The sequence below is a fragment of the Xenopus laevis genome, chromosome 5L, assembly GCF_017654675.1.
Source record: "Xenopus laevis strain J_2021 chromosome 5L, Xenopus_laevis_v10.1, whole genome shotgun sequence".
Classification (NCBI taxonomy): domain Eukaryota; kingdom Metazoa; phylum Chordata; class Amphibia; order Anura; family Pipidae; genus Xenopus; species Xenopus laevis.
In genome coordinates, this window is record NC_054379.1 from 79,128,087 (window position 1) to 79,146,517 (window position 18,431).

Consider the following 18,431-nt stretch of genomic DNA (forward strand, 5'->3'; position numbering starts at 1 on the left):
CTCTTTTTCTAAAGAAATAAAAATTCAAACACCCAAAAGGACAAAGCACCAGGGACTGAGGCCTTAACATATTCTTTATGTAATTTCCATTTCCAAGACATATTTCATTTCTTCAAACAAAATTTTGGTCTGAGTACAAAGAATACTGATTTGCAAGAATGTATATTTAAGAGAGGCATAATACTTCAATATCAGCATTACATTTACATTCTGCTTAGCGTATTATGCTGTATCTTTCATAAAGCTTCTGTATTCAGCTTGAGGTATAGGTGTATGCAGCCTGAAAGTGCAAGCTCACTTGTGTTCCCCACATGTCCCCCCTTTGTTGATGCAGCTACGTATTTAATAGCAGAATGATCTATTTGTAAGTAATGCAAGGAATCTTTGTCAATTCATGAATACTTTGTTTATATAATAGATCCAGACACAATTTGTGGCAAAGAAATGGAAAGGGCACTGCAAATATTGGAAGCAAAAAACTCTGGTTAGGGGTTGGGGGGTTTATTTAGTATCACAGGGCAGTGTTACCTCCAGGCAAATACAGTAACCCTAAGAAAAACATTTCAATAAAAGGGGCAATATAACAACCATAACATAGTTACATAGTTAAATTGGGTTGAAAAAAGACAAAGTCCATCAAGTTCAACCCCTCCAAATGAAAACCCAGCATCCATACACACACCCCTCCATACATTTAATTAAATTCTATATACCCATACCTATACTAACTGTAGAGTTTAGTATCACAATAGCCTTTGATATTATGTCTGTCCAAAAAATCATCCAAGCCATTCTTAAAGGCATTAACTGAATCAGCCATCACAACATCAACCGCCAGTGCATTCCACAACCTCACTGTCCTCACTGTGAAGAACCCCCTACATTGCTTCAAATTAAAGTTCTTTTCTTCTAGTCTAAAGGGGTGGCCTCTGGTAGGGTGATCCTCTTTATGGGTAAAAAGGTCCCCTGCTATTTGTCTATAATGTCCTCTAATGTACTTCTAATGTATAATCATGTCCCCTCGCAAGTGCCTTTTTTCCAGAGAAAACAACCCCAAACTTGACAGTCTACCATCATAATTTAAGTCTTCCATCCCTCTAACCAATTTAGTTGCACGCCTCTGCACTCTCCCAAATGTTGCTAGACTGCAGTTCTCAGTTATATCATATCATGTTATTAAAGTGGACCTGTCACCCAAACACAAAAATCTGTATAATAAAAGTCATTTTCAAATTAAACATGAAATCCAATTTCTATTTTTTATTAAAGCATTCATAGCTGCTGTAAGCTCATTTAAAAATCTCAGCTGTCAATCAAATATTGTATGCCCCTCCTCTATGCCTAGGCATAGAGGCGGGGCAGACAATTGCTTTCACTTTCCATTCAGCACTTCCTAGATGTCACTGCTCTCCCCACATTCCCTCGTTCTCTTCACCATTTATTTGTGCAGCCAGTGAATGAGAATGAACATCAGGTCCCCCATTCTGGTATATAAACAAGATTTTGAGATGATGCAAGGCTTTCCTTAAAAACAGTGTCCACAAAATGGCTGCTGCCTGCTTGCTATCATTTTGAATTCCCAGACTGAAGGAAACAAGATTCAAATAATTTATACAGTGTAATTAAAGTTCATTTTGCTTGACTAATGTTATAAAATAGGATTTTGAATAATTTTTTTGGGTGACGGGTCCCCTTTAAACTGCTGTTCTCATTATACATCATATTATTATGAGTTAAAGCGCGGCTGTCTAACTAGAGGCTCACAGCTGGCCTGCCAATAAGCTTTTAGGACTCTTGTCTTGAGCTCCACTGACCATTTTAGATTATTTCATTTTATTATAATCTGACACTCAATTCTTCAGTATAGTGAATAACACTGTGAGTTAATGCTTGATGGGAACTGTAGTCCAGCAGCCATTGTAATGGAATCTTAAAGCAACACTCCACAAATCATGACTGATTTGTGCAACAGTATCTTGCAATGACAATTTCTATTCACATTTATCTCTCTTCTTGGTTTCACATGATCATAGGCAAATGCATTGAACTCCTTTTTTCTAGTTCTAAACACATTAACATCATTACAGTATATACCTCCTTCTAAGGTCTGATATTGGCAAGCAAAAATGAATGGCAATCCCAATACAATATATATATATATATATATATATTTACACAACAGCAATTATATGTTGCAGTGATAATTCCTCTTACGTATAGAGGTAAAGTTAAATGTTAAGGGGGAAGGCTTCAGCTGTCATTAAAAAAAATGCAAGTACACTGTACGTACACAGTAATACAAAAACACATATAATTTGCAATAAACACTGAAATGGAGACAATGGAGCTGATTTAGGAACAGTACTCTTTTGCATCAATGCAGTATAGCAATTTTATAGGTGCTTTCCAGTGGTTGTTTGACTGAATTCCATGTCTCTCATGCTGCATATATGTCACACCTTAACCTACTGAGAAACTGGAATAGACTCAGCCATGAAATATAGCATAGAGTCTCAGAAAAGCTATTGATTTTATAAAAGAGAAAACAAACGCTAGGGGGCAATTTATCAAAATATGCCAACATTTTAAGGACTTGAGTCACCTTTTAAAAGATACTTCAAAAATATCTGCTCTAATGATGAAAAATTCGCTTTTTAATGTTTTCCCCTTAACATGCAACATTTAACACTGAGCAGCAAGCAGTGAATTAGATAAGACTGAAACTAACACACTAATTTTCTTCAGAAATGCAAAATAGCCATTTACAAGTACTCCGAGAAAGGGAACAGTGCACGGTGCCATCTGCCAAGATTTTGGGCAGGAGCTGTAGACATTTTTCAGGCTGACATAATCCCTTTGCAATTGATCTTTAAAAGCTCTAATGATGAAGTGCAACATTTATCATCTTTCTGTCATCCGTTCCCCTCTTGACCAGTAGCTGTATTATATCTCTTCTGTGTTAATTCTAAGGCAAACTGGAGATTTTCCTTGAATGCAAGTACAAGCAAGCTCAACTGTGTGTGTTTAATTTGCAATCAATCTGTCCCATATCACAGAGAGCAATACTGAAGTGCAGTATCATTTTGTAGCTGACATACCAATTTGAAATGAAATATATCTTCTAGTTTTTAATGAATTTCTTTAAGTCAGAGCCTCTAATTCCTGTACGTGAAATCTTTAACCGGATGGCATATATTTCCTATGAATGGATGATCTTGTTATTTCTGCAGTATTACCAGGGACATAGGCTCTAGCTCCTGTTCTACTGTCCCATTTTGACAGCACCATGTGGATAAGATCTGCCCCCTCCCTGTACGAGATGCATATAATGTAGGCCATGTGCTGAGTGAGGGAATGGGGCCAGGGGCAGATTCAGCCAGTGATAGAGTAAAACTTTGCTTTCGTGTAAAATAGGAAGTTTATAAAGGTACAGGCATTATGTGTTTATCCATATAACAGGGCAGGGAAATCACAAATATATGTGCAATTTGCACGAGTGAGGCAACCAGTGGCAACTAATCAGATATTTTATTTTCATTATTCTGTCTACACTAAAATAATCAAACCAACTGCTGATTGGTAGTTACAAGTTACTGCATTGATGCCAAATTGAATCTATGCTAGTTAATTTGCTTCAATAATTATGTTTCCCCAGTTTGCTCCTCGATTACATCATTCACTTATCCCTGCTATTGTGTATGATATAAAAAAAATTCTAGCTCATGACATCGCTAATCAGCTTGATGCAATATATACTACAGTAATAACTACTGTATCTTTGTCAACAGCCAATTTGCATACTTTGCACTTTGCTATTTTGCAATTTAACAAGCATATCTTTCGAGTCAGGCTAATTGGCCTTTACAAAATCTCGCACATTACTTCTAATTATACCTTTTATCTTAACCACTTGCATGTTTCCCCACTCTGCTTGTGTTTATGCAAACCTCTGAATTTACTATACATCCTCCTGCTTGCTGCTGTACTCACATCATGTTCAGCAAACCTGAAATACTGGCATAGCAAAATGCTTCCCAATAGATATAGATTTGATTTAAAGTCCAGGCAAGGTTAAAGGGATTCTGTTATGATATGGTACAGTTTTCATTATTAAATTACACTATGTACATTGCATGTAATTCATTCTACCTTTTAAAGTGTTATTCTTGAACCAATAAATGATTTTTAGTTACAATATTGGTGTGTAGGCAGCCATCTCATGTCATTGTGCCTGGTCATGTTCTTTCAGAAAGAGCCAGCACTTTACTTTGGAATTGCTTGCGCTTAAGCTATTGTTTCTCATACTCAGTGTAAGGGTGGCCATACATGGGCAGATTAATGTTGCAGATATTAGTCCTTTAGACCAATTCAGCATCTTATCTGCCCGTGTATGGGGCGTTTCGAAGTACTCAGATCATTTGGCCCTAGTGCCTAACAATCGGATTAACCCGATATCACCTTGCCTTTGGTGGGCATATCAAGATCCGAAAGGCTGCCAAATGAGTGAATCTTATTGTGTACGGCTACCTTAACTGAAGAAGTCTACTTGGGTTAGCTGGATTTGGATATTTACTATTGAGTGCTGCTTTCCTCATATCTACTACTAGGGGCATCAGAGCATTTTTAGCAATGCAAGTGTCTGGGAGCTGTTGTTCTGTTACATTTCCATTGTTCTGTTGATAGGCTGCTGCTGGAAAGGGAAGAAGGTGATATCACTCCAACTTGCAGTGCAAGTTTATCAGAGCACAAGTCACATGAATGGGGGCACCAGGGAAAAAATTGTGTTTGCTCTTTTGAAAATCAATTTCAATGCAGGATTACGCTGAAGGAGAGGTATTAACTGGTGCATTTTGTAAAAAACTTGTTTTCCCATGACAAAATCCCTTTAAAGGAGAACTTAACCCCCCAATTTACAACAGCCCCCCCTAAACTGCTCTCAATCTGACCCCTTTACCTCTCCCTTCCTGCGCAGTGTATTACCTAGATTAGTGCTCCTATTTGGATTCCTGAGATCAAAAAAAAAAGAGCAGCAGAGCCACTCTGTGCCATCCTCTGTCCATTTGTATCCTCTTCAGGTCTGTTTGCCAACACGGAGTCTTCAGGCGCATGCACAGTTTGGGCTAGTCAGGGATCTGCTTCAACTGCGCCTACAGACTCCGTGTTGCAAAGGGGGCAGATTGAGAGCAGTTGAGGGGGGGGTGTTGTATATATCAGGGGGTTTAGTTCTCCTTTAAAAATATAGGAAAGAATCAAACAATAGGGATCCAGTATTAAGCAGGAAGAGGATATATGGACCTGCTATCAGAAAATCAGCTCTGGTGACAATGGGGCTTAAAATAGATAAAATGTGAACCAAAGTCACCGTGACATTGACTCATGACTCTGTGCTGACATCTCATACACTTGCATTGGGGGCAGCCTACTGGCATGATCTTGATAATGTCAGTACCCACACTGCAGAAAGAACAGCTTCATAGATAGATGTAGAAAAACAGAAAACCAGCATTTTCTTTTTAGACAGCAACCAAAGAACCCCACAGGGGTATATTTACAGTGTGCATGGGGCAGTACAATATTAAGCTCTTTTTCTCAGTTGGCTGGGAAATCCATTTGCAACTGCCAATATCACATGACAGTGTTTCAGTGGATTTGACTTTTGTTGCCTCCGTAGCATTGCCCAACTAATTGGCATTGCCCATTAGAATCAAAGGAAGCTAGTTATTCGGTGCCAACCTAGTTTAAACTTATGAAATGGCTCCTGCCACGGATTCCCTTCCTTTTTTACATATATATTGAATATGAATTAGTAAACTTCTCTGCAACACATTCTCTCAGCATTTATTAGATCTGTTACAGGGAACTGAGGAAGTCTGTGTTAGTATTCCTGTCAGTTCTTTGTGCAATATTAGATATAAACTGCCTGAAATGCCACTCTTCAATATCTATAAGAGACCGTTAATATCTGCTTAGTTCTTTTGCAGTAAGTTATTTTTTTTATTATTCTTTTTGCAGTTATATTTATTTAGCTAAGCTCAAACAGCTCCTCGATTATGCAGACAGGATCCTCCGAGGGACCTGGGTCAAAGGCCCACAACCTGAGCTGTGCATACAAATAGGACTAGTCTCGCCAGCCAGTGCACTGCCCTTGTAGCTCCTTGCGGTGGGATTTCTGCATGACTAATACAGACCTCTGTCTGTATAAATGCAGCCATTCCCGGCAGACATCAAACTAGTACATGTAATATGAAAATGTCAGTATAGCCAGGGGCCACATGACCGAGGTTTTTAAAGAAAAAGTACACCTAACCTTTAAGATGTGTACACAATGGTAATTGAAAACAATTTTTAATGTTTTTTTTTTCTTTTTTACAATGATAGAAATCTATTAGGGTCACTGACAATAGGATAAGATGAGGGGGAGGGGGAAAGCAAAACCCTCTACTATAAAATGGGTTTCCTTATCCAGAAACATGTTATCCAGAAATCTTAGAATAACACTGCAAGGGCATCTTCCATAGAGCTCACTTTAGGCAAACAATTGTAATACTTGCAAACAATTTACTTTTACTCTGTAATAATAAAACTTTACCTTGTACTTGATGGTAAATAAGCTGTGTGAATTCATATTGGTGAAAATCAATCTTATTGGGTATATTTAGTGGGTTATTTATCAAAGATCGAGTTGTGTTTTCCACGAAAAATTTGAGTTTTCGAGGGTATTTTTCAGGTTAAAAAAAAAACCTCAACTTTTTGAGATTTGTTACATCCCGACCCTGGAAATAGCTCAAATCTAAAAATACACCATCTAAAACCTGTCAAAGTCATGTAGAAGTCAATGGTAGAGGTCCCTTGAACCTATTGAAGATGTTAATAGCCTGCATGAAGTTTTTTTGGGAGGGTTCTGCCCAAAAACTCAATCATTTGACTGATTTTTTTCACCGAAAACTCTGAAAACTCAAATCGTGTTTTCGTGTTGTTAACACCCAACTTGCTGATTTGTGTTTTTTTCCATTCAAGTTTTTTCTTTAAACTAGAGGTCTAAAAACTCTATAATTCAACCTATGATAAATAGTATGTTTAAATGATTTTTAGCAGACTTTAGGTATAGTGATCTAAATTATAGAAAGATCCCTTATCTGGAACACCTAGCCCCCAAGCATTCTGGAGAATAGATCCCTAGACCTGTATAGCACAACTCTTCTTGCAACATAAACAGAGAATATTTACATCACTCTTGCTATACAGTGGCTTTTATTTATCATTTAGAATTACAGTATTTGTTCTGGTGAAGTTTTTGCATTAACTTAAAAAGCACAAAGCATTATAATTTTTGGAATACATGTATGGGACCTGTTATCCAGAATGCTCGGGACCTGGGGTTTTCTCAGATAACGGATCTTTCTGTAATTTGGATCTTCATACTACTAGATCTTCATACGTCTACTAGAAATTCATTTAAACATTAAATAAACCCAATAGGCTGGTTCTGCTTCCAATAAGGATTAATTATATCTTAGTTGGGATCAAGTACAAGCTACTGTTTTATTATTACAGAGAAAAAGAAATTATTTTAAAAAATTGGATTATTTGGATAAAATGGAGTCTATAGCAGATGGCCTTTCCATACTTCGGAGCATTCTGGATAACAGGTTCCCGGATAACGGATCCCATACCTGTACTGCTAAATATTCATGTACCTACAATTTCTGCTAGAAGATCATTTCTATCATAGATTCAAATATAGGTTCATACATTGTATAGGGAGCTAGGTTTGCCAGCAATGATGTACCGTGAATAAAAGAAAGCAATTTCTTCATTTACTTAAAGCTCTTATATGTATATACCCAGCATAGATGAAAAAGAGAGACATTGACCAAGGTCATTATTCTAGAAATGTGCCTCCAAAGCCATTCCCACCATTAGCATTTACACCCTTTCTGTGGAATGACTTTATTTAAGCAAGTGACTAACTGTTGCACGCTGTAAATTTCTATGTCCAGCTCTACATAAGTACCTAGTCGGGTCTCTCTCATAAATGTATTAGCATTGATTAATATAGCTGGGTATATTGTTTACCAGTTCTAATGCATTATAGTGCTGCAGCATCCAGCTGCATTGGCAGGCATTAATCCAGAAAAAACTGACATAAAACCAATAGGCTAAACGGGGTGCTGAATGTGATTTGAACACAAAACTTGTGTGGGTGCTTTTGGCACCTCTGTTTAGATGAACTGCATTGGTAGCATTAATAGGTGCAATGGCGTGCAGAATACAAAGGCTCAACCACTTGATGCATGGCATTTAGCATGCACAAATGAAACACTGAGTTCCTTGCTGGCAAAAGGCAAAACCTTTTTATTAGGTTAAATGAACGGCATCTGCATATCACCTTTGTCTTCCTGATTCGCCATGAAGCTCTCACATTGATACCCATTTCATTAGAAGGCAGGGCATCACTTGTACATTGCTGAGGGTTTTTGCAGAGGTCCCATATGAACTCCAATAGCCATAAAAATGGGGACGTCCCAGGGGAGGAAATCCACAATAAGTTTATTTGGTGATTTGTGAACATTTTCTGAATGTTTCCTCAAAATCATCTTTACTGAACCATACTCAACCCTAAGGCACAGCCTGTATCTTATATCATTTTAAAAAGTTTAAGCAAAGTGCCATGAAACGACTTTGGCTCAATGTATCATACTGTGCTTAGGGCTACTTCCTAATTAAACATGTTATATTTTGAGCAGGCATAGAGAGAGTGTTTCTAGTTGCAGGCTTATTTATTTCATGAAAGTGAATGGGTGGGTGGAACTTACACCTTATTCTGATATAATGTCTATCCCGACATATAGCTACATGCAATTACTTTTTTATGTATATTCTCTGTTATATATTATAATAAATTAGGATCCTGCAGCTTTAGAAAAAATTGAATGCAGACTATGTAGTAGTTTCTCAGTGACCCCTGCTGGTGAATTATCCTAACTGTGGTTACTCTCTTTTCTGACATATTGGACAAAGCATTTTCTCAGCAAGAGGGTTTATGCTTCTTTTACTACATAGCCTACTTACGTTTTAACAATGAACAACTTTTCTTTACTGCAACTTATTTCTAGGAAGTGGTATACAATGATATCCCTTTTGGTGAGGTTGGTTTGTATGCTTAAAGTGGACCTGTCACCCAGACACAAAAATCTGTATAATAAAAGTCCTTTTCCAATTAAACATGAAATCCAATTTCTATTTTTTATTAAAGCATTCATAGCTGTTGTAAGCTTGTTTAAAAATCTCAGCTGTCAATCAAATATTGTCTGCCACTCCTCTATGCCAGTAGCATAGAGGCGGGGCAGACAATTATTTTCACCTTCCATTCAACACTTCCTAGATGTCACTGGTCTCCCCACATTCCCCCGTTCTCTTTACCATTTAATTGCGTAGCCAGGTCATGGGGATGGACATCGGGTCCCACATTCTGGTGCACAAACAAGATTCTGAGATGATTCAAGGCTTGTCTTAATAACAGTGTCCACAAAATGGCTGCTACCTGCTTGCTATCATTTTGAAATCCCAGACTGAAGGAAGCAAGATTCAAATAATTTATATTGTGTAATTAAAGTTCATTTTGCTTTACTAATGTGATAAAATGGTATTTTGAATAATTTTTTTGGGTGACGGGTCCCCTTTAACAGGGAAGCACTGTATCAGTATCACCTCTGGCAGCGGAACCAGCTCTGGGATTCATTAACATCACTTCAAAAAGGTTATCCTATCCTTGTTACCTGCAACTGTTCCATCTGTTGCCGAAATACATTTTCCTGTAGCTATCAGAGAATACCTTGTCGATGTTACTAGTCCCTCATTTGTGAGTTAACAAATTCATTGCTGGCAGTTTGTATGCAATATCTCAACGATTAACATGCTCTTTGTCTTTGATGGACACAAAAAGATCAGTAATAAAAAACTCTCCAATGCAGTTGCAGATTATATTTTCGGACATCACCCATAACCCGTAAAGACTATAAAAGTGCATATGGCGGATGTATGCGATCTGGTGCTTTATTAAAGGGAAACCATTGCTACTATATAAACTCCACTGACTTTTATTGATGCATAATGATTCTTGTTTTTCTCAGAAATACGTTTTTTTGCTTGTTTGTTTGTTTTAGAGATATAAACGGTTTATGTGTGTGCTTCCCAAACCAAACCTAACCTAACAGGGGTCATTCTAGAATAGGGGTCAGAGTGGTGAAAGAAGTGTCGGACTGTGATGCCAGGGGCCCACTAGAAAACCTTGGACCATAGGACCAGTCTCTAAACCATTTCTCCTCCTGCCCCTACTCAGCCTCTTTTTTCTACAATAAATGGCCAGTCTCTTTTATGCACATATTATAATCTATTATTTACTTTATTTCTTCTCTTTGTTTCCATGTAATAATAGGTAATGACCAGGAAATAGTCCAAAGAGTAGGAAGGCCCACTGACACATTGGTGGCTGGGCCCACCAGGAATATTCCCGGTATCCTGGTGGCCGTCCAACACTGGGCGCAAATGCAAGAGTGCAACCCTCAGTGCTCATTCTAGGATCACTTGCACCCCAATGCAAAAATACAGCAATCCAGCAGTGAAGAGCACAGCATATCAGCACCTGTAGCCATGTAGTGCATTGCAGACTTGCTTACTCATTTTGGAATCAGCCAATTAGAACAAGGGAAATCTGTCAGTGACTCACAGCATGAGTGTATTGATTTCAGCCAGAAGGAAAATGTTTGGTTGAGGAACTCACAAATAAATTATAAAATATATTACTAAGTACAGGTATGGGACCTGTTATCCAGAATGCTGGGGTTTTACAGATAATGGATCTTTCTGTAATTTGGAGCTTCATACCTTAAGTCTACTAGAAAATCAATCATGTAAACATTATATAAACTCAATAGACTGGTTTTGTTTCCAATAAGGATTAATTATATCTTAGTTTGGATCAAGTACAAGGTACTGTTTAATAGTTACATAGAAAAAGGAAATAATTTTTAAATATTTTAATTATTTGGATAAAATGGGAGTCTATTGGAGATGGGCTTTCTGTTATTCTGAGCTTTCTGGATAATGGGTTTCTGGATAACAGATCCCGCACCTGTATAAGAGATGTTGATTTCCCTAGAAAGTTAGCAACAGTATATTTGTGATGCAGCATGCTGAACTTTTTACTGAGAAGTCAATAATTCTATACCTAGAACGTTGCATATTACCAGCATGCCTTGCTGTTCATTATCCAGCCTTAAAGAATGTGATTTATGTTCATATAGAAAGCAAGATCACACTTGATGCCAAAAAATGACAGCAAGTATGTGAAATGATGAACACAGGTTTGAAATTAAAAGCAATAGATCAAAGTATGACTGACATGCTATATCTGTCATTTTTAAGAGAGACATTTGGTTTTCACACGAACTTCAACATTTCAAGAGCTGAAATTGGAAAATGTTGACCTTTCACACAATACAATTCTGGTTCCTTGTATGTAACGAGGTGGCCCTGTAGTATGTATAAGTTTGAGATCTGCCTTGGTGATGGTACCTGCAGGTAATGTGTGTTGTAGGAGTGAGATGGGAGGAGGATAGTGCAGATTATGAGTGATGGAGGGACTACATGAAGATTAGATCTGATGGGGGACATCTGGCAAGGTGAGAAAGTTAAGAGAACTTTGGAAATTAAGCCCCAAATTAACAAAAAGGTTCTGGTTATGGAAGGCAGTGGGATTCGTAAGTGGTTAATTATTTAAATCCAGACCATATGGCCACAAGAAAATTTTCTAGTACTGGAGCTTTCAAGCAATTGATAAGTAACACTTTGGAACCCCAAATTTGCCCTTTGTGTCATAGGTGCAGCACAAGAAAAAATGAAACACCATTTAATGGATTGCTTACATTCTAGAGAGTTATCATATCTGGCAACTCTTCACGTACTATAACACCATAAAATAAAAATATTTATCATAGAGTGAAAATAGAGCTTAATACAGTTGACCAGCAGAGAATTCCCCAGCTCTGTATTCACTTGTATATGCTATTTAGGGGCATATTTTCAAAAAATAAGAAAAAATAGAGCTCATCCACTTATTTAGATGCCCCTAAAAATCCCACCCATAAAGAGTTCTACTGTGCTGAACTCAATTTATCATCACAGCAGTGCTAGGAGACTAAAGGAAAAAATCTATGTAATATATGTCATGTGTCCTTAGCTATTATTACATACAGCTTTAAATTTAACCTCATGTTCCATAAAACAATATTCAATTGATCTCAATAGTTTCAGTCTGTTCATAGAGGAACATCTGTCGAATGGCAGTGACTGCACACAGAATTCTGTCTTCTGAGGGTTTCCTAATCACTTGTAAGAATTGACTGCCTGCCTGTTAATAAACATTAGCTTGCATACTGCTGCTTGTGCTGATGGACTGTTTTATGTGTGGTGTTCTCCTCAGACTGAAGAAGTCCTGAAGATTGATGGAGGGCCATGCTATTCAAACAGCAGGCGTTGCTGAGACAGAAGCTCTTTGTTCTAGGCAGTCTTGCTGTTGGAAGCCTCCTGTATCTAGTTGCCAGAGTTGGGAGCTTGGATAGGTAAGTGCATTCAAATGGCACGTTCTGTATTAAGTGTTGATTTAAACATATACATGGAGAAAAAGCACAGAGAAAGATAGATATATTGATAGATATATTGATAGATATATTGATAGATATATTGATAGATATATTGATAGATATATTGATAGATACATAACTTAATAGATTAGATGATAGATAGATAGATAGATAGATAGATAGATAGATAGATAGAGACACATGTTTGGGGCACATTTTCCTCCCAAACTGAATGTGACTCCTGATATTATTGCTCTTTTATTTAGTAATATAGACATGCATCTTCTGCTTGCCCTGTATTGCAGAATCAGTGTGCTATTTCTTCCAGCCCATACCTTTTATTTAATTTTGTGATGTTTCAATGGAATTCTATTTCACTTCTGTAGCACATATGGAACATTTACACAGGCAACAATGTAAAGAGAAAACAGGTTAAGCAGCATTGTTTGTTGGAGAACAGGCTGACCCCGTGCTCATGGCCAGGAAAGCTGTGGTCATGTTTATAGAGCTGAGAAATATACAAGTGGGCAATTACTGTGCTCTAGCTGTACTTCACATTATGCATAAATCTGTTGAGTAGCTAATCAAGTTCTGAATTCCTATTGCACTTGATAGATTGCTCCGGGCTCTGAGAGTTCTCGCCACGTTAATTACCTAGGAGTTTCTTGAGCAGACTCGAATACTGAGAGCCTTGAATGTACGGAATGGAAACATTACTTTGCAGGAAAAATCAAGCAATGCCCATTGACATTTTGTTGTTGGCCAAACAAAGCAGAAACCTGTTTTGATTTCATTTATATAGTTATTCTGCCCTTTTCATTATAGAATAATATAAGAACCCATGAGGAAACAAGGCTTTCATAAGCCCACACTGTGATATGTATAGGAAATTCTGAAAATTTTGAAATAGAAACTGCTCCTAAATGAATAGCATATTCTGTAACAGTGTGCATGTGTCTGGGTTTGAAAATATGTACAGAGGGAGCCACACTCGTGGGATTCACATAACAGCCAGGCCAGGTAATTTATTTAAACATGGAGGATCTATGAGTTTCAGCCCAGCACTGCACCCTGAGGCCAGTTATATGATGGGCCACAATGAGTAAATTTGTGTTTAAATAGATTGCCCGATGTGGCTTCTCTATAAAATCTTGTAAGTCTACTGTTTCTGTCTCTTATACACATGCACTCTCTTTCTCTCCCTCTTTTTGTGTAAGTTTATTCTCTCTCTCTCTCTCTCTATGTGTATATATAAATATATATATATATATATATATATATATATATATATATATAGACAGAAATATATATATATATATATATAAAGTCTATATGTATAACTTATACATACTGTATATACTGATAGAGTTCATGTTAAGCAAATATTTAATTGTTTTATTTACTTTTTGTCTATAGTAAAAGAGCAAAGAGAACCTTGTGCTTGATCCTACTTATATATCCTACTTATATATTTAAATTATATACACACACACACACACACACACACACACACACACACACACACACACACACACACACACACACACACACACACACACACACACACACACACACACACACACACACACACACACACACACACACACACACACACACACACACACACACACACACACACACACACACACACACACACACACACACACACACACACACACACACACACACACACACCACATCTGTCTTATTGCATGAGTAAACGTATTTGTTACATACAAATTCAATTTAAGAACAAACCTACACTGCTACAGACCCTATCTCATACGTAACCCTGGGACTGTTAATCATATATATATATACTGTATATATATTTATTTATGATATTTTTTTATGCAGAAAACCCTAAGCACTCAGGATAATAAACCCCTTGGTAATTTCATCACCATGGATCTCTTGCACATTATACTTAATACTCTCTGTATAGTGTTGTAATAGAGCAGAGAATGACTATTATAATTATGGACATGCACTCATATACCTCTGTTGTCTATGTTTTATTTTCATTTTTGAACTGCAGTTATAAATTAATAGCATTATTCTTGTGTATAAAGCTGTGTAGTGTTTTACTTGTATGAATGCCTGTTATGTTGCTGTCAGTAACACCCCTCCTGCTGCTTTACCTAACATTGAGTGCTGCTGTGAAGCTTTTGTCTGTGTTATGATAAGCTTATTGTTAATCTGATTGTGGTTCATCTGTAGGCACCGCTCCGGGCGCCTGTGCTCCAACTGGCATCTATTTAGTGATAAGATCTATAGATCATTTTAATGCATGCTATTTTTAAGAGCTTACTATGGCTGCATGTATTTTATTTTTATAAGTATTTGTATTTTACTTTTTATCCTAGTCTATATCTATTCATGTAATGGGTTTTACCAATGACATTTTAGTGGTGGCTTTGTTCTATTTGCAACCCTTTGTAGTGCTTCTTTTACTTTCATGAGTTATCCTATATACTTACATATATATATACAGTATTTATATATATATATATATATATATATATATATATATATATATATATATATATATATATATATATATATATATATATATATATGATAGCACCATGACTTAAAGGGATTTTTTCACCTTTAAATGATCTTTTAGTATCATGTAGAGTGAGACAATTTGCAATTGGTTTTCATTTTTTATTATTTGTGGTTTGAGTTATTTAGCTTTTTATTCAGCAGCTCTCCAGTTTGCAGGTTCAGCCATCTGGTTGCTAAGGTCCAAATTACCATAGCAACTATGTACTGATTTGAATAAAAGACTGGAATATGAATAGGAGTGGGTCTGAATAGAAAGATGACTGACAAAAATTAGCAATAACAATAAATTTGTAGCCATACAAAGCATTTGTTTTTAGATGGGGTTAGTGACCCCTATTTGAAACCTGGAAAGAGTCAAAAGACAACAGATAATTTAAAAATTATAAAAAAATAAATAATGACAACCAATTGAAACGTTACTTAGAATTAGCAATTCTATAACGTTTAAAGTTAATTTAAAGGTGAACCACCCCTTTCACAAAAAAAATTATTTAAGTTTATACAAGTGCTGAAGAGATGCCATTGTGTTGTCCAGTTAATGAACATAGGAAGAGCTGGCATGGTACAAGTGGAGATACAGTAGCACTAAGGGGAGAAATTTATTTAAGAAAAGCATGGAAGGGCATGTGTTAAGCATAACTAGCTGACTCCAGGAAAAAGCTATGGCGATATTCGTACATTTTCATGTGTTTTCCTTGCAGACTGCCACCGATATGTCCAGTTGAAGGGAGATTTGGATCACATAGCCAGGATGCAATCACTCTCAGAGCTATGCAGTTTAAGAGAGGACTCCTCCATGAATTTCGGAAAGGCAATGCCACTAAAGAGCAAATCCGACTTCACAATTTGGTTCAGCAGCTTCCAAAGGCCATTATCATTGGGGTGCGAAAAGGAGGAACCAGAGCACTACTGGAGATGTTAAATTTACATCCTGCTGTGGTCAAGGCATCCCAAGAAATTCATTTTTTTGATAATGATGAAAACTACGCAAAAGGAATTGAATGGTACAGGAAAAAAATGCCCTTTTCCCATCCGCACCAAATAACAATTGAGAAGAGCCCAGCATACTTCATAACAGATGAGGTCCCTGAAAGGATTTACAAAATGAACTCTTCAATTAAGTTGCTCATCATTGTTAGAGAACCAACAACCAGAGCTATTTCTGACTACACCCAGGTGCTAGAGGGAAAGGAAAGGAAAAATAAAACCTACTATAAATTTGAGAAAATGGCCGTGGATTCTAACACCTATGAGGTGAACACCAAGTACAAGGCTGTGAGGACCAGTATCTACACCAAACATTTAGAAAGATGGTTGAAATATTTTCCCATCGAACAGTTCCACATTGTAGATGGGGATCGACTTATCACAGAGCCATTGCCAGAGCTTCAGTTGGTGGAAAAATTTCTCAATCTTCCACCCAGGATAAGTCAATACAACCTGTACTTTAATTCGACCAGAGGGTTTTACTGCTTGCGATTTAACATTGTCTTCAACAAGTGCCTGGCAGGCAGCAAGGGTCGTATACATCCGGAAGTCGATCCCTCGGTCATTACCAAATTGCACAAATTCTTTCATCCTTTTAATCAAAAGTTTTACCAGATCACTGGAAGGACATTTAATTGGCCATAGTTACTATTGTCTACAACACCATGTGTTGCACACTGCTTTCTGTAATGTAATCGGATGATTATGCACTTTTCCTGGGATATCTTTCCTGTTGCTAATGTTATTTTATTTGTTGCATATATATTGATTATATATAAATATACATAGATATGTGTGACCAAATAAAGGAAGGGATCAATTTTCCTTTTCTACTGAGAAGTAAATAGACCTGTAGTATAAGCATTACAATAGTTCTTCACAGTGGCGTAACTAACTAGCCAAAGCCGGGCCTGAGCGCATGATGTGAACCCGGGTCCATCCCTTTTCCCTCAGAACCTGCGCCCACCACCCTCTGGACACAGGCTGTGAAAAGAATTCCCCTGCCCTATTGCCCATGATATGCTTATTGTGATGCAATGGGCCCCAAGGGGTATTCACCCCAGTAGTTACGCCACTGGTCCTTCATACCTTCCCTTTTAACATGAGTATAGTTATAAATATTTATTTTATGTTCACGGTGAATTCAACAAACAACATCAACTGTAACTGATTATGCAACACTGGTCAAACCTATTTGTGCGTTTTGGTTTAATATGCTAGCCACACATTAAATAATGTCAGCTTAGCAATTAAGAAAGCCATAAGTGGGTTTACTTTTGGAATATCTGATATTCGGCCTGCATGGCATATGCTTGGGCCACATACAGTCATATGAAAAAGTTTGGGAACCCCTCTTAATTCTTTGGAGTTTTGTTTATCATTGGCTGAGCTTTCAAAGTAGCAACTTCCTTTTGATATATAACATTTCTTATGGAAACAGTAGTATTTCAGCAGCCACATAAAGTATATCGAATTAACAGAAAATATGCAATATGCATCATAACAAAATTAGACAGGTGCATATAAATTTGGGCCCCCCAACAGAGATATTACATCAATACTTAGTTGAGCCTTATTTTGCAAATGTAACAGCCTCTAGATGCCTCCTATAGCCTTTGATGAGTGTCTGGATTTCTGGATGGCGGTATTTTTGACCATTCGTCCATACAAAATCTCTCCAGTTCAGTTAAACTTGATGGCTGCCGAGCATAGACAGCCTGCTTCAAATCATCCCATAGATTTCCCATGATATTTAAGTCGGGGGACTGTGACGGCCATTCCAGAATATTGTACTTATCCTTCTGCATAAATGCCTTTGTAGATTTAAAAGTGTGTTTAGGGTCATTATCTTGTTGGAATATCCAACCCCTGCGTAACTCCAACTTGTGACTGATGCTTGAACATTAACCTGAAGAATTTGTTGATATTGGGTTGAATTCATCCGACCCTTGACTTTAACAAGGGCCCCAGTCCCTGAATTAGCCACACAACCCTCCACCAAATTTGACAGTAGGTAGCAGGTGTTTTTCTTGGAATGCGGTGTTCTTCTTCCGCCATGCAAAGCCCTTTTTGTTATGACCAAATAACTAAATGTTTGTTTCATCAGTCCAAAGCACTTTGTGCTTCTTTCTCATCACCCTGCCATACAGATGTTCTTTGTGTAAATTGTTCCTGGGAAATGAAAGACATACCACTGTTATCTTTTTTGTTGTAAGTGGAGTAAATTAT

At 37.2% G+C, this 18,431-nt stretch overlaps 1 protein-coding gene across 1 annotated transcript in view; it reads left to right on the forward strand.

Moving 5' to 3' along the window:
- The window catches only part of hs3st5.L (heparan sulfate-glucosamine 3-sulfotransferase 5 L homeolog), a 147,486-nt gene extending 129,889 nt beyond the window's left edge, over positions 1-17,597 (forward strand). Inside the window, exons 3-4 of the mRNA XM_018263288.2 lie at positions 12,485-12,623; positions 15,917-17,597. Coding sequence (XP_018118777.1) covers positions 12,517-12,623; positions 15,917-16,847 — 1,038 coding nt within the window. The 5' untranslated portion in view covers positions 12,485-12,516 and the 3' untranslated portion in view covers positions 16,848-17,597. The remainder of the gene's footprint in view (positions 1-12,484; positions 12,624-15,916) is intronic.
- The last annotated feature ends 834 nt before the right edge of the window (positions 17,598-18,431 follow it).